The 18,712-nt window shown below is 41.4% G+C and overlaps 1 protein-coding gene across 2 annotated transcripts; it reads left to right on the forward strand.

Annotated features, from left to right (window-relative positions):
• Positions 1 to 13,787, forward strand: NSUN3 (NOP2/Sun RNA methyltransferase 3). Of its 2 annotated transcripts, none has more exons than XM_082279490.1 (6): positions 1 to 94; positions 769 to 878; positions 1,720 to 2,063; positions 3,357 to 3,526; positions 4,043 to 4,164; positions 13,278 to 13,787. In XM_082279490.1, exons 1-6 carry the CDS (start codon positions 11 to 13, stop codon positions 13,546 to 13,548), a joined length of 1,101 nt encoding a protein of 366 aa, XP_082135616.1. In that variant the 5' UTR covers positions 1 to 10; the 3' UTR covers positions 13,549 to 13,787. The 2 variants fall into 2 exon arrangements, with proteins under 2 accessions (XP_082135616.1, XP_082135617.1); XM_082279491.1 differs by having other exon boundaries at positions 3,357 to 3,511.
• Positions 13,788 to 18,712: the final 4,925 nt, after the last annotated feature.

Below are 18,712 nucleotides of genomic sequence, written 5' to 3' on the forward strand. Positions count from 1 at the left end.
AGTTCGGGCCATGCGGGGGCCGGCGCTGCCGCTCGCCTGCCGCGCCGGGGCCGCGCTGGGGCCGGGCCGGGCAGCCTGGGACACTCCGGCACGGGTGAGCCGGGGCCGGGTGAGCCGGGGCCGGGGCCGGGGCCGGGTGAGCCGGGGCCGGAAGCGCGGCGGGAGGGCCCCGGCCGCTTCCTGCGCGGGCCGTGCGAGCGGAAAGAGCGCGGCCGGCCCCGTTCGCTCTCCCCGCGTCCCTCCTCCCCACTCCCGAGCGTCCCGTGGATTTCTTGTACCTCCTGCGGGAAGCTGCTCCACCGCAGAGAGAATTCCCGGCCCCACAGCCACCCCTGGTGCCCGGAGCCCCGTCCCTGCGGTTCTGCCGCCCGCCCGCCGCCGTCTCTGTGCCGCGGTGGGACGGGTCGGCTGCTGGGTGCCCTTAGGGAGGGAAATTCACTGTTTACCTTTGGGGGTTGCGTAGAAACCAAAAGCTTAAACTCCATCAGAGCCCCAGGAACCACTGGATTATCAGCACAGTGGATATGGAGAGGTATTCATTAACAAGCCGAGCAGGCAGGAAGAGTGTACTCTCGCTTAACTCCTTTGCTCTCTGAAATTTTTATTACATTTTGGTCGCATACAGATGCAGTCTTAATATTTAAGCATCCTGATATCACTGATACCAAGTTGATGTAATTAGTAAAATGTCTTTTATTAATTCTAGTGAGAACTAGGGCGGGTTTAATTTGGCTTTACTACTTTTCTTTTTTCTTCCTTTCTCTGAAGCTGGAAAACAAAACAAAAGGGAAACTCCAGAAGCAGATTTGTCAGGCGGTTCTGGATCACTTTGAGAAGCAGTACACGGCAGAACTGGGAGATGCATGGAGCAGTGTCAGGTCTGTGGCTTTGGGGAGATGGGGAGGGAAGGGCAGAGGTAAGGAACTGAATTAGTAATGACGCATATGGCAAAGGCTGTCACTTAATTTGGTTCTTGATCACACAGCTGCTAAAGAGCTTCATTATTAAAAACCAAAAAGCATAGATGCATAGCATGAGTTTAATTGAATCAACTTAAAAGCTCTTAGGTTGGTTCAATGTTTTTCTGCTTTAGGCAGTGAATACTCCTGAGGAATATTTTTTGACACTAAATGAAAAATTACTAAGAGGAATTCAGACAGAAAATCCACGTAAGAAAGGCCTGAAAGAGCAAACTGAAATACAAACAAGCATGTTTCTATCACATACCACTGCTGTCTGACTGTCTTCCAGGAATATCTGTTGATTTAAGTTTTACTGGCCCAATGTTTGCGGAACATGAAATGTAAAAAAGAACACTTGTAAAAATGGCATTTCAGTGTTGGCTGGAATGAGCATTGCAAAGCCATTGTGTGTGTGATTATTTTTGTTGTTTACAATTAATATTACAGTTACTCTTTGTCCCTAGGGAAGTACTTTGTAGTCAGGAAGAGCATCATGCTTCAACATTTATATCTCCTACGTAAAATAAGAAAAATTGAGAATGTCCTGTTTCAGAAGACATCGGTGTTTTAAATGCAATGATTAGAAAAAAACAGTGTCTTGGTTTCCTGTTAAAATTATTTTCCTGGGTACTTTTCTAACCAAAATTAGTAATTTCTGATTACACCACGACCAGCCAATTGTGAGATTGTAAATAAAGGCTTCCTGCACTATTTTATTTGATGAGTAGTTGAATGTCTTTTCCTTTTTGCACCCTAGAGATGTGCTGACCTCGCCGTGGTGCTGGCAGCACGCCCTGCTGCTGAACAAGTTCAGCCGGTGCCCTGGCCTGGAGAGCAGCCTGGCTGAGCAGGGATATCATCCTGCCTTTCCAGCAGCTCTGCCCTACCTCCCAGCAGCCTTCAGGTGTTACATCAGGCCAGCTCCTGGGAGATTCCCTGCCCAGAAACACCAGCCTGGCAAACTGAAGGAGTATTACCTGCTCAATGCTGCCTCGCTGCTGCCCGTGCTGGCCTTGGAGGTGAAAGATGGGGAAGATGTTCTGGATCTCTGTGCTGCACCAGGGGGGAAATCTGTAGCTATTCTGCAGTGTGCCTGTCCAGGTAATGGGGCCAGGTGCTGGTGGAGGAAAAAAACCCCAACAACAGTTTGTATTCCAAGTAGTTCCATGCTGTTTAATAAGATTTTTATGAAGGCTGTTTGCCTAAAAGAGGATTAAAAATGCAGTCCTTACTTTAACACAGGTTACTGCAGAGTGACAGGCAAAAGTGGGGTAGCTCTGTGGGCTTTTTCTGCACTGTTACTTCTCCAGAAGTTACTTAAAGCCACGTCAATTTCTTGGCACAGGGATGTAAATAATCTGCAATCTTAGAATACTTGTCCCTTTTTTTACTTTTTATTTTGTTCTTTTCCTCTACTGTCTCTTTTGTCAGTGCTGTGCAAATATTACAGGTAAGTTTAAGTGTGCTGATGTAAAACAGAGCATAAGAAATGAAATGTGCCAGATCTAGGCAAAAGGAGAAGGTTTATGGTAATGAATTGGTTGGAGAAAGATTCTGAGATAATCACAGTGTTTAGAAGGCAGCAGCAAGCAGGAGCTTGGACCAGGGAGTTAAAGCAAGCTGGGATTGCTGTTCCCGAGTTTATTTGCTGGCTTGGGTAATGATTGTTTTGAACTGTTCACACCACCTTGTGCTCCTGCTGATGAGACCATAACTGTAACCACCTGCACCAGCTGATTACAACTGGCTTTCCCTCCCTCTTCTAGAGGAATGAGGTGATGCTAATGAAGTAAATTAAATAGGAGTTGTCCTTTGAAAAGGTTTAGGGAAAATGAAACAGCAAATCAACTTTTCTGTCCTCTGGCTGCTTCTGAAGAGACCAAACTGTTGCTGAGAATGTAAAATAGGAGGGATTTGATTCTTAATATACCTCAGTGAATGCTAAGGTGTACCTTAAGATACTCAAAACTGATGTTTATTTATTTAAAAGGCAATTTAATAAAATGAGGCATGCTCTTCATTTAGATGGTGGCTCAAGGAGCCCAGGAAGGCACTCACTCTTTGGAGATGGGTCATGGTTAAAGCTTGTTTTACTGTGGAATTCTATTGCTACAGAAGGATTTGCAAGGAAATATTTGGGGTTTGCTCTGTAGGAGCATGTTAACATTTATTTTGGTTTACAAAAATTCAGTGGTATTCTAAAAAGTGCAGTAACACAGGCACGTAAGGTATAAACTGCATGGTAGTCATGGCAATGCAGTAGAACTTCTGAAATGGGTCTAACTCCTTATAGTTGTAAAAACAAAACAGGAAAAAATCATAAAGACATCTCTTTGGGTGTTTACTTCTTTTTTGTTTTTGTTTTTGTTTTTTGTTTTTTCTTAATTTTCTAAGGTCATTTTCACTGTAATGAATATGATGATTTGAGGTCGAGGTGGTTGGAGCAGACAATAGAATCCTTCATCCCAGATGCTTTGATTAACTTGGTAATGGTCTTGAAACTGGATGGTAGAAAGATTGGAGATCTTCAGCCTGAATCTTATGACAAGGTGACATTATTAGTGGTAAACTATATTTCCACATTCTGAGTCTTTTTTTCCTATGCTGCTCTATTTTTCATTTTCTCTTTTTTTTTTTCCTGGCCCCCCACAAAAATGCCTGACTTATCAAGGGGAACAGAATCACGTACAGGATTTGTAGAGTCTCAGGAAATACTTTGTGAAGCCTGTCATGCATTTATTCCTGTGTTGGGTGATGTTACCCTTTAAGCCTTAGGAGTGAATTCTGAAGACTTTGTAGCTGTAATTTTTGCATGATATGTAATTAGGAGGGGGAGGGGAACAGGAGGGAACTACTCAGGTAGAGCTTACTTTGGTAGCACTGATTTCTTACCTCCCCACCTGCTAACACCATAAAATCGTCTCAAAATAGTAATGGGATTACTTCACCCCTAAAAATGGAAAGTGAAAAGGGTGTTTCTTAATATTTGCAAAAGAAAATTGAATAGATTTTGGCACATGGTGTTCAAAAAGTGACCATCTTTGTTGTGAATTGTCTTATTGATTTTATTAATTGATTAGGTATTGGTTGATGCTCCTTGTTCAAATGACAGAAGTTGGCTCTTCTCTGCTGACCCTCAGCAAGCTGTGCTCAGGCTCATGCAAAGGAAGGAGTTGTCCTCTCTGCAATTCCAGCTCCTAAGGTGAGAAGTGCAAAAAGTTAAAGGAACTTCCTATAATTAATAAAAATTACATGGGGGCAAGATTTGTCATGGTTTAATAAACAAACCCAGGGTTTCTCCTCTGAAAATAATGTCAGGAATATGTGGTTGTGATGCTGTTTAGAACAATCAGTGGGTCTGAGATGATGTGGAAATCTGTGTGGGTGATATCAGCAGCAGGGCTTTGGTCCTCTTAACTCACGTAATTCACAGAAATGTCCGTTTGCAGGTGACTCACAACAGTCTGGTATGAAATCAAAATATTTTAGGTGGACACAGCTAAAATGGGTTTAGATACATTCCTTATTGACTGTTTGTAGCACAGAAAGGCTCCCAGTCCTGACAGGGTAGAAAAAGTAAAGGAATGTGAAGTTTGGGGGTGAAAGAGAAGATTGTTTATTTTTGAGAACATCCCCCCAGTAATCCAAAGCAAGGCTGTCATGTATAACTGCACAGTTTTTCTCATGGGGGAAAAAAAAGAGTGACTTCTCAATAAAACCTTCTAAACTTGAGTGGTATTTGTGCAGTGACTGTCATGCCTGAAGTCCATCTGTCAAAGCAAATTGAGGGGAAAATAACATATTATAGAAAAGAAGAAGAAACTTTTTATGGAAAGTTCCCACTGCAGTTCAAGACAGTTTTGCATGACTTCCAGTTGAAAAAGGCCTGGCAGAAACCTGTGATTTATAACAGAAATATGAGGATCTTATTGCTGTAATGCATCATGTCATCCATTTCCTGTGAAGAAATCAATCACATTTAAAACACTGACCTGTTTCAGTTTTCCCTTTTCAATATCTGACATAGAAAATCCAATTTGTGAACCCGTAGCAAAAGGAAGCATACATCATGCAGAGAAATTTTGAGAATTTGCATAAATCATTCCACATTGTAATCCTGGAGAATTCATGACAGCAGAAACCTTGTTTTTTAAAAAAATACACATTCCTGTCAGCCCAAATCAGATTTAATTGAATTATTCCTAAATAGACAGAGAACTTTCTGTTGAAAATATTCTTTACTTTAGCAACAGTAATAAGAATTTGTAAAGACAAAATACCTTTGCTATTTAAATTGTAGTAAAAGAATGGTGATTTCCGTTTTATTGCTCAGCATAGGTCTGAGTACTTGTGTAGATTGACCAGTCTGTTGTGATGTGCACTGGATTTTTGTTTGCCTTTTAAAATATTTTGGAGCCTATGAAATAAGTAGCTACTTTCAAGAGTTAGATATTATAAGGGTTATTGGTTAAAATACTTGAAGTATAGCTGCTCACTGGCTGGTTATTGTTCTTTTTACCTGATCACTTTAGGATGAATTCCCATTTCTAAAGGCATCTCAGATCCCATGGGAAAGGGGAAAAAGGAAATGATAAAGCAAGATCAGAAAAGGCTGAATGTTTCATGACAAGTGCATTAGAACTAAAATTGTGGGATGCTCCCCTATTCAAGCCTCTGCTTTACGACTAGAGTGCATAATTATAAATAATTTTAAAAATTGGGTTTGAATCCCTTCTCCAGTACTTCCAGTAATATTCAGGAGGGCTGAGCCTCCATGAATCCAGTTGTACTGCTTTTTAAATGAGCCAGCTCATGCAGGGCTCTCTCTGGTTCATTGGTCCAGATCTCCTGGTGCTTTATGCTCCCATGTGTTCCTGACCTTGGTTCTTGTGTCTGTAAACAAAAACAATTGTCAGGGTGAATCCCAGCAGGTTTGTGGAGAGTATTGTGAGAAATACATTGAAAGAGCCTGGAGAGACAGGACCAGGGGGAATGGCTTCAGACTGAGAGGCAGTGGGTTTAGATGGGATATTAGGATAAAAATTCTTGACTGTGAGGGAGGTGAGGCCCTGGCACAGGATGCCCAGGGAAGCTGTGGCTGCCTCTGGATCCCTGGAAGTGTCCAAGGCCAGGTTGGACGGAGCTTGGAGCAACCTGGGATAGTGGAAGGTGTCCCTGCCCATGGCAGGGGGTGGGACTGGATGAGCTTTAAGGTCCCTTCTACCCGAAACCATCCTGGGATTCTGTGAAACACTCTGTGATTTGAAGGTGAAGCTTGAAGGTCCAAACATTATTTCAATTTAGCAGGAGGATTAAGTGTAAGGGTAACGTAAAAATGAGAAGAATAGAACTCTGCTTTGCATTTCATTTTTATTTCTTTCAAGCAACACTCGGCCTAAAATTTGAGATTCTCTCCTTCTTAATTAAGGAAATGCTTCACTTGTAATCTGTTTTTATGGATCTGCTTAGGGGGAAGTGGGAACATCAAAGAGGGAAGTTAAGGAAGGAAAAGTAGCGTTTGCAATACAATGTAATTAATTAAGCACATAGAGGCTTCAAAGAATGAAGATCTGGAAGAAACTGATGCAGCAGTCTTTCTCCTGCAGCCTGCATAAAATCTGAAATGTAAATAAGTGATATAAATGCTGAACAGCAAATGTTCTGAGCAATGAGGGCACCACTGATTTGATGGAAATTGAGATTGTAATGATTGCTCGTACCCAAACCAAAGCATCCCTGCTGAGTGCTCTAATCCAAGAACACACTGCAAATCTTGTTATTATTTGGAGTGTTCATGCAGAAAACAAATTGCAAAGTAAAAAAAAGGAATATTCATTTCCTGATGCTAAATGCTAACACAAAATACAGTGGTTCCCAAAAGCAAATTTACCAATGTTACCAGTTCTCAGAGAGAAATTAGATTTTGGGCTAAGCTTGAATGCCCAATTGCATAGTGGTTAAACTGTTATGGATGTTGTAATTATTCTTAGACTGGTTTCTGCAGCTGAAAGGAGCTTGTGTTAGGGCTCAGCAGAAAAGAAATCCAACAAAATACAATTTAGAAAACTCAGCAAAGGCATTCAGACTGCTGGAACTCTTCTATGCACCACATCTCTGAGTAATTAAGCAGCTCTGTATTTTCACTGAATTGTGGAGTTTTCTGCAGGAGAGGAATTGCGTGCTCTTAGTTGGGCTTTTTTGTGGTTGTAGAGTGAAGGCAAAATTGTGCTTATAAATATAAAATCATATATTTAGCATATGTCACCAATGTTCCATTTCTGCTGTGAGGAGTAAATTGTGCTGAGAATTGCTTCATCACACTGTTCTTCAGCTCTTCCCCTGGCATCTTTCCCTTTGCTCCTCTGTAGCTGTCCAGTTAATCCTCTTATTGTCCAAAACCATCTCATCAATTAGCTCCACTGGGAATTTTTGAGAATTCCAACTGTTGGACCAACAGATCTGCTGTGGGTTTTGTCGATGATAGGATTGTTTAGCAGCTTTCTGTCTTACAAAAGCTGAATATTTTGTGTGTTTGTGCTGTGCCATTCCCCAAAACGCTTTTGGTTCTGTTGGAGATTTTAAATGGTTGGTTGGAATTTCTTCACAAAGAGTGACAGCTGTGGCCACTGCTGTGGCTCCAGGTGTTCAATCAGAGGTGTTAAAGTGTTTTTAAGTGTAGCAGCACCCTGTAAATAACTTATGGATCAAGCCCCTTAGGATATGTTGCAAAGCCAAGCTTATTGAATGTATAAATAACTATGAATAAACAAATAAGCTGCTCAGCAGTTTTTTGGGATCACATATTTTAATTCAGACACAAATTTTGCTTTAATTCCACCTTCAGTCCTTTGTGTGTTTCACAAGCTGTGAGGATAACCACTAACCCTGAAGTTGTGTGGCAGGGTTTGTAGTGGGTTTCAAAGGTCTTTCATTCTCCCTTCTGGGCTGTCTCATATCCCTGTTTTAACAGGATAAGTATTTCAGAAGTCACCATGCATTGGAGGACAAAGATCAATAATTCTAGCTGAACGTTTGCTCTTTGCTTTAGAATAATTTAGAATTATTTGCTATAGATTTGTTGCTTATCAGAATTTTCAGGACAAATTTTGGCTAGGGTAGAACAGAGGGGGTTTTTTTGGATTTGTGGGTTTTGGTTGTTTAGTTGAGAGGTTTTTGATACCTGTCTCTCCTTTTATTTATGATTCAGTTCAGTGCTGAAAAAAGCAGTTGACTTTCATGATTCTCCTGTTACTCTGAGCTGCAGTGTTTCTCCACAGGAGCAAAGTTTATTTAGAAAGGAGCAGAGGGAGTGCTTGAACTACTGTCACTGCCCATCATAAAGTATTAAAAAAAATTGGCATTTTGACACTGCAGGAGTTTCTTTATCATTTTGACCAGGTTTGAAGAAACAAAAGCAAAACCTGTAACATGCAGGTCATATTACCACAAAGTATCTGGACTTTTGTGAGAGGCAAAAGGTAATGTGGATATTTTAAGTCAATAAAAAGAATAGAATTGGCATTTTTTATTCTGATGAGACATTATCTTGCCTATGGAGCAGAAATACGTTGTAGTTGCCAAAAGATGGCACTGTTGAAGTGTTGTTTTAAAATGTGTCATCTTTGCACTTTAATACTGAAAATGGTTGAATGATTAACATAATTAATTCTGCCCCTTCCCATGGTGTGCAACATAAACCCAAGCACAGGAGGATAGGCTGGAAATGCAGGTGCTACCTATAGTATGAAATATATATTTTTGTGTCTGCCCGTTTTTAAAAGGATCTTTGAGACGCCAAGACTTTTAGAGTGAAAAAAGTCATCCCATTATGTCTCATTTTCTGTAAATGGGAAAAATCCTGTTTAGTTCCTGGCTAACTACATTTTAGTTGCATGTAACAGATTTTTGGGTTTGGCATTGTCGTGTGGCTCTAGCATAACCTTTGTTCCCTGAGATATTAAACAGTAATGCTGTTTTGTTTTTCCTAATTTAGTAAATATTGAGAATTTTTTAAAGAAGGAGCTTTAAAATAATATATTTCTTTAAAAAGTCTGTTCCAGTACTTCTGTAATAGAGGGAGTTAGATTAATGCATCTGTTGTACCTCTGACCTCCACAGTACAATATGGACTTGTACCCAGAGACACACCCTGCAAAAATATAAAGTACTTTAAAATTTTTTTTGTTAGTGCTGTAAAATCTTATTTAGAATGAGGAGGGGAGCAGTCTGCATGTGTTAATTTGTTTTACAGAACTTGTTGAATGAGATGGACAGAAAGAGGCTCCAGAAAAAGTTTCCGGGACTTCTGATGTGTGTTCTGATGTATCTTCATGTGAAGCATGAAACCTTGCAGTATTAGTGGCTCTAAACATGTAAAATTAATTACAGGAAACATATATACCTGAAATAAAATTATGAAATTAAGGATAAGTAGATCTTTATTTCAGCTGGAAGTTTTAGCTCTTAGTAAACACAAATGTCATGTGTACCGCTAAGAGAAAAATAACTGCAGATTAATTGCCTCTAAATAATGTGGGGGTTTTTTAAACAGGGCATTGTAATAAGAGCAAGGTGAAAAAAATGTTTTAGCATCCTGTCAAAGCATTCTAGAATTGAAGCCCATTTTTGAGAGTCACAAAGGAACGAGCACCGAATTCCTTCAGCTGAGCATCGATAATTAAGATTCCCAATGAAAGAGAAATCTTAATTCCTAGATGGTGGAGTTACAGTAGGATTAAGTTTTGCTTCATCTCCAACCTGCCCTTTGGATGAGCTTGTTTCCCTCCAGTGATTACAGAGGAAGTTTCTTAAATGTATTTGAACAATTCACTGATGAGCAATTCCTCTCATTAATGAATTCTCCGTGATGCTGATGATGAGAGGACCAAACTCCCTGGCTCTGCTTGCCCAGCTCAGTGTCACCCTGTGTGACTTTGAGCCCAGCACTTCCACACTTGGAGTTTTGCAGCTCCCTGCAGGTTTATCAGAAGCCAAGCACGGCTTAATCAGGGCTGGCGGGCATTGACTTTGAGCCCAGGGACTGAAACAACTGTTGCTGCACTTGACAAGATGGATAGATACATTGATTAACCTTGCTGCCTGAAGTCATTCTCCTCAGATATTTTAATTCAGGGTTTAAGTTCAAAATAAAGAGAACTGCCCTGAGCAGGCTGACCTTTCTGGGTCATGGGCCAGTGAAGATTCACAGGCTGAGGTTTAGACACGGGGGTTTTGAGGTGAGATTTTCAAGTTTTCCTTCAGAGGCCTGTGCTGCTCTTTCCTCTGATGGACTCAGTTGGAGGAGCATGATGCCCTTGAAAATGTTGTCTGAAGGAGTTGTTGCCTTCTGTATGGGAAGAAAAAGACATTTAGCAGGTGTCCAGGCTTTTAACCCTGTAAAGTGTAGCTACGTCTACTTTTTGGTATATAGCTTTATCTTTTACCTTTCCCACTCCTACATGGTAAAAGAATTTTCTCTATTCCCTAAATGCTTACTTAGTACCTATCTTAGGAGTAGGAAAGTGGTTGCCATTATCTGCTTCTAGGAGTAAAATTCTCAGGTCTGCTAAAAGTACATCTCAATTGTTACATTAAAGCATTTCCAAGCTCGCTGGCTGCCCTCAGGGCTTGGCACTCGTGCATGCATGGAAAAGGTGTAGCTTGGCAGGGGTAAGTCTGTCAAAAATGAGTTACATAGCTGGATTCTGATAAAAATGTGAAGATCAGCTCGACTTTTTGAGAGCCCATTTAGACTTCAGCTCTGTTCTCTTTGAGTTCTAATCTGAAAGATAAAAGCAAGATCTAATACATGGGGGAAAAAAGTGCTTTTGAATTTCCCCAAATGGATGTGAGGCCAAGAGACAGTGGGGTCAAAGAGACATCAGGGTCTCTTGCTGGTTTGTTGTTTACGAGAAGGGAGGGTTGCACAAGCCTGCTTTGCATTAATTTAGCAGTTAATTCCATATTTCTGGGTGCACTGTGGTTCCTCAGGCCAAGAGCAGCAGCATGAGCCCCACCCTTTTAAATGGGCAGCTGCTGACAAGGAGAGGAGCTGAAGAGAAAGCGGGACAGCTTTTGGGGACAGCTTTTGGGCCCAGAAACGCTGCTTTTGGAACCCTCTGTGGAGTAAATATGTGTTGGGATGCCAGCATGAATATCTGGAGCCAAGCATTTAAATGCCTGCTGGTAAGTGCAGAATTTTAGAAGATGAGAGCTGGGAGGGATGTCAGGGTTCCCCCTGCTCTCTTTGACTGTCTCAAGGTGGCAGTGTGAATGTTGTGCTCTACCAAGCTGTGGCAGGAACATTCTCAAACATTTCTGCAGGCTTTGAAAAGCTACTTGGGGTGTGAGATAACCTTGTAGGTTTAATTGATTAATAGGTTTAACTTATTTTCAGAGTATCCTCGAATGAGTGCACTAGGCCCGTTAAACTGAAAGTATTTAGGCTACCTCAGTGCACTGTAACCTGGTTTTGGCTATAACAGGCTGAATTTGGAATTGCTCCCTCACTAAGGTTATCTATGCTCGCTCTCCGTGTTTTTCCTGAAGATTGATGCAACAGAGGCATTTAACACATATTTTTTTCTTAGAGCACCATCACTTGAGAGAGCTCTGTCCTTTTATGCTGAGTAAAATTGGAAAATCATAGACTTCAGTGAAATATGTACTTTGCTTGCTGATTACCTTAACCAAGGCTCACAGAAAAATTGGGCAAGGTAATGTGTGGACTACCAAGAGAAGTAGATTTGGTATAGTACAGGAGTTTTCACCTGGTCTTATCGCTGTCTGAAGCAGTCATTTGTCCTGGTGTTCCCATATTATTTTGGGCAGGATTTTCAGAGCAGTTTTCATCTGCGATCAGCTTTGATCCTGTTTGTGCTGAAGCTTTTCTTTATTGATTCTTTTGCCAAAAAGTCCCAATTCTGTTAAAAGGGTTTATCTTCCCCCCCCTTGTATTTTCTTCTGTCCTTTCTTAACTGTTTTGGTCAGATACCACTCATGGGAAGTCCTCAGCTTTCTGGAGGAATTGCTATTTCCATGGCATTGTCTTTGTTTATCTAGACCTGGAATCAGAATTTCTGCCTTTGGGGACTGCTCACCTCATCTGGTTTGAGGAGATGGTTGTTTCTTTTTCTTTGCTTTTCTTCTTTTTATTTGTCCCAGGATATTTTTTTCCTGGGGGGTGTGAGCACAGTATTGTCAGTAATATCTACAAATCTCTGATTGTTCAGTGTCATTTACACCATTCACCTGTTCTGATTTTCTTGTTATTAAACAAAGGGAATCTTACTGAGGGAGCAATTATATTTAACGTGCTATTTGCCTGTAGTATCTGAATACCAGCTTACAATTCAGTCTTTGAGCCAAAAATGGCTCAGAAATGTATGATTTAATGGGATTTATCTTCAGACAGTGTTTTAATAGCAAATGAACCTTTTGTGTAGCTTCCTGTTTTAGAAATGGTGGTGGTGCAAGATTTTTGATTTATCTTCTTACTCCCTTAATTTGCAGCAGGTGAATATGGTTTGCGTATCTTATTTCTATCCACTCATAGGTTATATTTATGTGTCTGAGTAAGGACTTGGCATATCTGCTGTACTGGGAAATAAGCAGTTTATTTAAACTCAGTTTCAGTGGTAAAGTGATAAAGAAGAACCTCTGTTTCCTCCACCTGCCAGTAGTTGTGAAGCTTTCAGGCTTTAAGCCACTATTTTGCCTTTAGTCAAAATTTGTCAACATGTTAATAAGTGAAGGGTACATAAACAAACAATATATGATCCTTAGGAAAACAGGTTGAAAAGCAGTGGCTCAGTGACACCCCCAAATCCTCTTACCTTGCTAAATAAGTTGCAGAATTAGCAGGAATGTTTCTAAGATTACAGCCCAGTCATGAATTCAGGCCATTACTGCAAGTGTCCATTCTGATATTTGTTCACACAAGCATCTTGCCACGTCTAGCTGGCCCTTTTGATGTGAGGTAACCCATTTTGTAAGCACAGTTGCAGCACTTTCACAGCAGAGCTGAGCACAGCAGTGCTTGATGTATATTCTGAATGGGTGCTGCTTTGTACTTGTCACTGGGGTGTAAAAAGTACCTTCAGCTAACTGAGAATACAATAATAAATGAGAAAGCAAAGTCGTGTTGTGGGTGGTTTCCTGAACTGTCAGTTATGTACAGTGAAGACATTTTCATAATGCTGTTTTTGTCATATTTATTTATAGTCTGGATTTATAAGTCTACACATTCTCCCTCTAGCAGTATGTCCCTTCTGATGTTGATTTTTTCCCCTTTTCCCTCTCTGTTGTTCTCTGCAGGTCTGCTATCAAAGCCCTGCGTCCCGGTGGGTCCTTGGTCTATTCCACGTGCACCCTGTCCAAGGCAGAAAACACCGATGTGATCAATCTCATCCTGAACTCCTGCAGGGATGTGATGCCTGTGGATATAAGTGAGCTGGCCAGAGGTGTTTCCCAGGAATTCACTTTCCTCAGTGGAACGCAGCAGCACGAACTGCTGGTTCTCCCAGAGAAAGGGAGAGCGTGGGGTCCCATGTACGTAGCTAAATTAAAGAAAAGGTCCTCCACCTGATGCCTGTTGGTTGTTCAGAAGCAGTATGTGATAAATTTATATTGATTTAAATACAGTATGTGCATATGCACATGTCCAAGGCAACTGAATTTTAAGTGTTAATAATAATTCCTGATAAAAAGAAAGGAAGAAATTTAACTTATTTTAACTTAAAATCCTGAATGTGCCTTCCAGTGTGGGCTTGTGGGCCTCTGAGAAGTCCTTAGGAAGTCAAGGATGCTTTGTATTGTTCTCAGGGTGGTGCTTTCAAAGGGATTTGGATTCTAGAATAAGAGGCCTAATGTGGTAGAGTTTTGCACTGGTTTTGGTATTTTTATTTACTAACTTGGTTCTAATACAGTATGTTTTTAAATAAAATGGTTTTCAGTGGTCTGAAGTCATGGAAATCCTGCTTTCTCTCTAAACACATCTAGAAATCTGTGTTTCTGTAGGAACTGATTTGGACGTAGTGTCATCTTAGGTGCTGCAAGCACTGGCAGAACAGGTTTCATATTTGCTAAGTTGTTTACTGGTTAAAAGCTGTCTTTTGTTTACAGATGCAAAGGTCAGCAGGTAGATCAACACCAGGTTTTTTTTTATTATTTATTGATAGTCTTCTATTTTTGAGCTTGCAAAAATGAGTTGAAAGAATAATGGTGTGTATATTACAGCCTATGCTTGTCTTGAAGCAAAGTGGAACCCTTTCATCCCCAAGGGTTCTTTCCCAGGTGGAAGGTTATAATCACTGTTTTTAAAAATGTTGTTTTGAAGAACAGATGTAGATGAGTTGCACTTGTGGAAATGGGGATGTGTGACACTGCACGTTTATTAATTTCATAGAATCACAGGATGGTTTGCCTTGGAAGGGACCTTGAAAAGCATCCAGTTCCAGCTTTCTTGCTGTGGACAGGGACACCTTCCACTAGACCAGGTTGCAAAGTCCCATCCAACCTTAAATTAAACACTGCGGTTGGAGTATCCACACCTTCTCTGGGCAGCCTGTTCCAGTGTCTCATTGCCCTCACTGTAAAAAAGAATTTCTTTTTAATATCAAATCCAAATCTGCCTTCCTTCACTTTGAAAACATTTAGTATATTTTATGTGTATGTTACACAGTTTGCCCTCAGAACACTGCTGTACCTTCTGGTGAGGCAAACAAATGCATCAGAGGTTCTGAAACCTCACTCTTTGCTGTGTGAGCTTTCACAAAGTTATCCTTTCCCCTGCTTTGGGATGAAAAATGTTTGTGGTGGCCCTGTAGTATTAAATTATCAGCAGTGTCTCTGAAAACTTGAGAGGCTGTAAAGTTCTTGCAATTTGAGTATGCAGATGATCCTGTGTTCCTGTGAAAAGGATCTGTCCCAGGAACATGAAATGTAATACCCGCATTTGGAGTCATGTCAGGCTACTGGATGAAATAACTGTACCTTTGTCAAAATGCTTCCCATCAGTTTCATTTGCCCTGTGGAAATTGAAGTGGAAAGGCAAGAATGTAACTTGCTCAGGGATGGAATTGAAATATGTGCTTGAATTGGATGGGTGAGGAGGACATGGACTGGATAATCACGGGAAGAACAAAGGGACCCTTGAGCTGAACTTCTCTCAGCCTCAGCAAATGGGCAAATCTCTGTGAGCTGCATTAGACCTGAACCCTGCAGCAAGGCCCCCTGGTGTGTCTAAAAGCTGCACTGAGTTCTGCATAACCCTTTGCTGATCTCCTGGAGTCCCTTTCCAACTAGTCTAAAAATGCACCAACAACGAAGGTAAAAACAAGACTAATTAATAAGGGATACTTACTTTGGTTTGTACTTGATGACTTCTGTTCCAGAGTGCTGTGGAGTTTTTTGGTTTTTTTCTTCTGTTCTAATCAGTTCTGGCTGGTGACAGGAATTTGCTGAGCACGTGTGGAAGGAGAAGGGAAAAGCAGAAAGGACGGAGGCAGGCCTGTAGAGGTGAGGGGCAAAGGCTTCGTGTCCGTTCAGGGATCTCTTGGATACTTCTGACTTCTGCTCCCCTTAATTACTAGACTGCAACATTTTCCCATTTTGCACCTTTTTTTTTTTTTTTTTTTTTTTTTTTTTTTTTTTTTTTGTGCCAGGGAATTGTAATTTAGTTCCTTGTCATGTCCTTCCTCAAGTCAGCCTTTCTATCATAGAGGAAATTGCAGCCCCAAGCAAGATGAGGGCAGGGAAATGACCATTTCTCTTGGATTGGAGAGTCCCAGAGAAATCTTCACGATCTCTAATGAAACTGTCCACAGCTGTATGCAGAGCACACACCAGTGCCAGCACCTCGGAGGCCACTGAGAGCTCTGGAGTTCAGCTGCTCTCGTGCTTTTCTGCCGTTCTTCCCTGTTTCAGGGGGGTCAGCACAATAAGAAACTGAAAAGAAAGCCTTATCTAAAGGCAATTTCAGTATTTACCAAATTTTATCCTTTATTCGGTGGCATCTGACACAGTTCAATTATGGCTTGTCAAAAGCATTCTCCACTGTGGGGTAGAGTGGAAAAACAGATTACACAATGTCTGTGGACTGATGCACCTGACCAGGGGACTAATGAACTCTTGGCTTTCTTAGTAAGAGAAGGTGAAACACATTGTAAGGGGTAAAATGAAAAGATCAGGACTGGTGGGTGAAACATGTGAAATACTGGAGAAGAGACTCTGTGGCTTTTAGCATGGTAGAGCAGCAGTGCTGCAGCCTGCTGTGAGTGGAGAGAGGAGAGAATGGTGGGAGAGCCACAGGTACCTGTGCTGGGCTGGGAGGATCCCCTTACTTCATTTGATTGTCTTAGAAGGAGAATTGAGGACAGCAATCATGAAAACTATAGTGGGATTGCTTTAAATTTGCAGGGTCTTTGAATTAGCTATAAGCATTTGAATCAAATGTGTCTTCCTGTTTCTTGCCAAACAAATGGCTGTATTGGTAGGTGCTCCTGTCAGAAAAACTGGTTTGGTGGGAGGAAAATGGGAGAATCAGAACTGGCTGGAGTAGAATATGGCTTACTTTTAAGCTGGCATAACTTCATGCAGTATTGGCTATAAATGTTGCAGGGGAAATAGGAACAGCACATCCTGGTAGTCTCTTAACTTCCAGGGAAAAGTGAAACTTGGAGTTCTCAGTTTGCCGAACTTGGATCAGAGCACGCAGGGCACAGTCAGCCCCTGGTCACAGCTTTTAGATGTAGCCCCACCACATGATTCCTGACTAAAGATAGGTTTTTATGAGACAGATCACAGCAATCATGAAACACTTGTCAGAAAATGTTTTTTTTCCTTTTCTGATCTTCCTGCCTGCATCCTATGACTTGAGGTCAAGGTCTAATGGCCTTGGAAGTTTTGATTTTCTAGTAGTTGTACGTAGTTTTCAACAGAGGCAAGCACCCTATAGCTTCCACGCCTCCGTTTCAAAAATGTTCTCTGTGGTACCAGAACAAAATGCCTGGATCAAAAAGTCACAGCTGCTCTCGAGAGAAAGAGATGGAACATAAAGCTGGGTTTCGTGTCAGCCTTTGTGCTCCACTGAGGAATTTCTGCTCCCTACAGCTGTGTCCAAGGTGGTTCTTCACATCAGTGTTTTGTGCTGCTTCACTCTGAGATGGCCCTTTGCACAGTCACCACTGTGTCATGGTGATGTGACCCTTGGTGGCCTCAGAGGACCTCAGAGGACCTCAGAGGACCCTGCTGCCCTAAAGCCACTGGTAATAATCCTATAGTGAGAAGTGGTGCAAATGCTGCAGAACCCTTCCATTAAAGAAGACAGAAGCACTACAAGGCAGCTCAGGAATCCAGATTTGAATGGAGCCAGCACTTCAGCTGGTCAGTGACATTCTCACCTTGTTCTTTCCGAAATGAAGCTTCCCTGACGTAAGGCTTTCATCTTTAATAACCACAAGCATTTGGCCTGACCTCACTTCTGGCAAGGCCAATCAAATAAAGCAGTCAAAATAGAGAAAAGGCTATTTACACACAGTGTCAGAGCAGATCTTACAGCTGTCCACAAGGGGTTTAGGTTTAAGTTGCTGTGTCTCAGTCCCCTGTGCTGCCCTGGGGTAATTCTTGTTCAGCAGCATCTGTGTTGGGGAAGGGCCCTGACACGATTCCTGCTGATTCTCCCTGTCTCCAGTCACTTTTGCTGCTGGGAAGAGCCTTAGAGTCACATATCTTCAGTGAGAATCCATGAATAACTTTCAAACCACCTTTTGATATAATTTGGCAAAACTTCTCTCTCAGAATAGGTGTTCTTGTAGCACCTTAACCTGCTTGAGGTCCCTTGAGGTGAAGGTGCCTCAAAACATAGCACATCTTTTAGATCTATTTTTTCCTCTTTAATGTACTGGGTCCTTGTTAAACACCCTTCCCTAAAAAATAGAGGGGACTGGCACTCTCTGCCCTAACCAAAAGAGGGTAAAGCCCAGAAGTATGGTAAGGCAGTAGGGAGAGGGTGGGCAAGGTGCAAATGAAAGTAACAACAGAATGGTGGCTTCCTTTTTTAAGAATTTCAGCCTCATTGAGAACCATCTCACCACTAACAAATGAGCAACTCCTCCTGCCTGCATTTCGATGTGGTGGGCCATGAAAAGCAGGGAAGAATGTAACTGATAAAGTTCTGAAGTTCTCAAAAAGTATTTTCTAATTGTCCCAAAGTGGCATAAAGTGCTAAGAGGAAATTCATATATATATATATATATATATATATGTAAATATATTTAGTAGGGTGTTTTGTTTTGTTGATTTACTCTAGGAAAAATCTATCTTGTCTGCATGTGTGATTAAGTAGCTGATGGAATAATTCTTTACAGGGAGGAAAACATGCCAGAACATTTGAGAGGTGTAAAACCAGGCTGCAGAGAGGATTAGGAAAGGTACAAGGAGGAGTAATTTTGTGTTGGCAGGAAGTAGACTTAATAGTACCTTTTTTATCTGTAATTTTTATGATTCTGTGGCTAACCAGGGAAATGTTTAATGTTCCTTGTACAGCAAGTGAAGGTAGAAGAAGGCAAATTGACATCCCCAGTACTGTTATAATTCATTCCATTACTTCAACAGGGCTTTTATATTGTCACGCCCATAAAGCGCCAGTGTGCACGCTCGGAGCCAATCCATCTTTATATGCTGCTGCTGATCCCATTGAAGGCAATGGCAAAACTCCCATCAATTTTAATGGCAGTGGGATATGGCCCATT

Source organism: Coloeus monedula, assembly GCF_965178545.1.
Source record: "Coloeus monedula genome assembly, chromosome: 3".
Classification (NCBI taxonomy): Eukaryota; Metazoa; Chordata; class Aves; order Passeriformes; family Corvidae; genus Coloeus; species Coloeus monedula.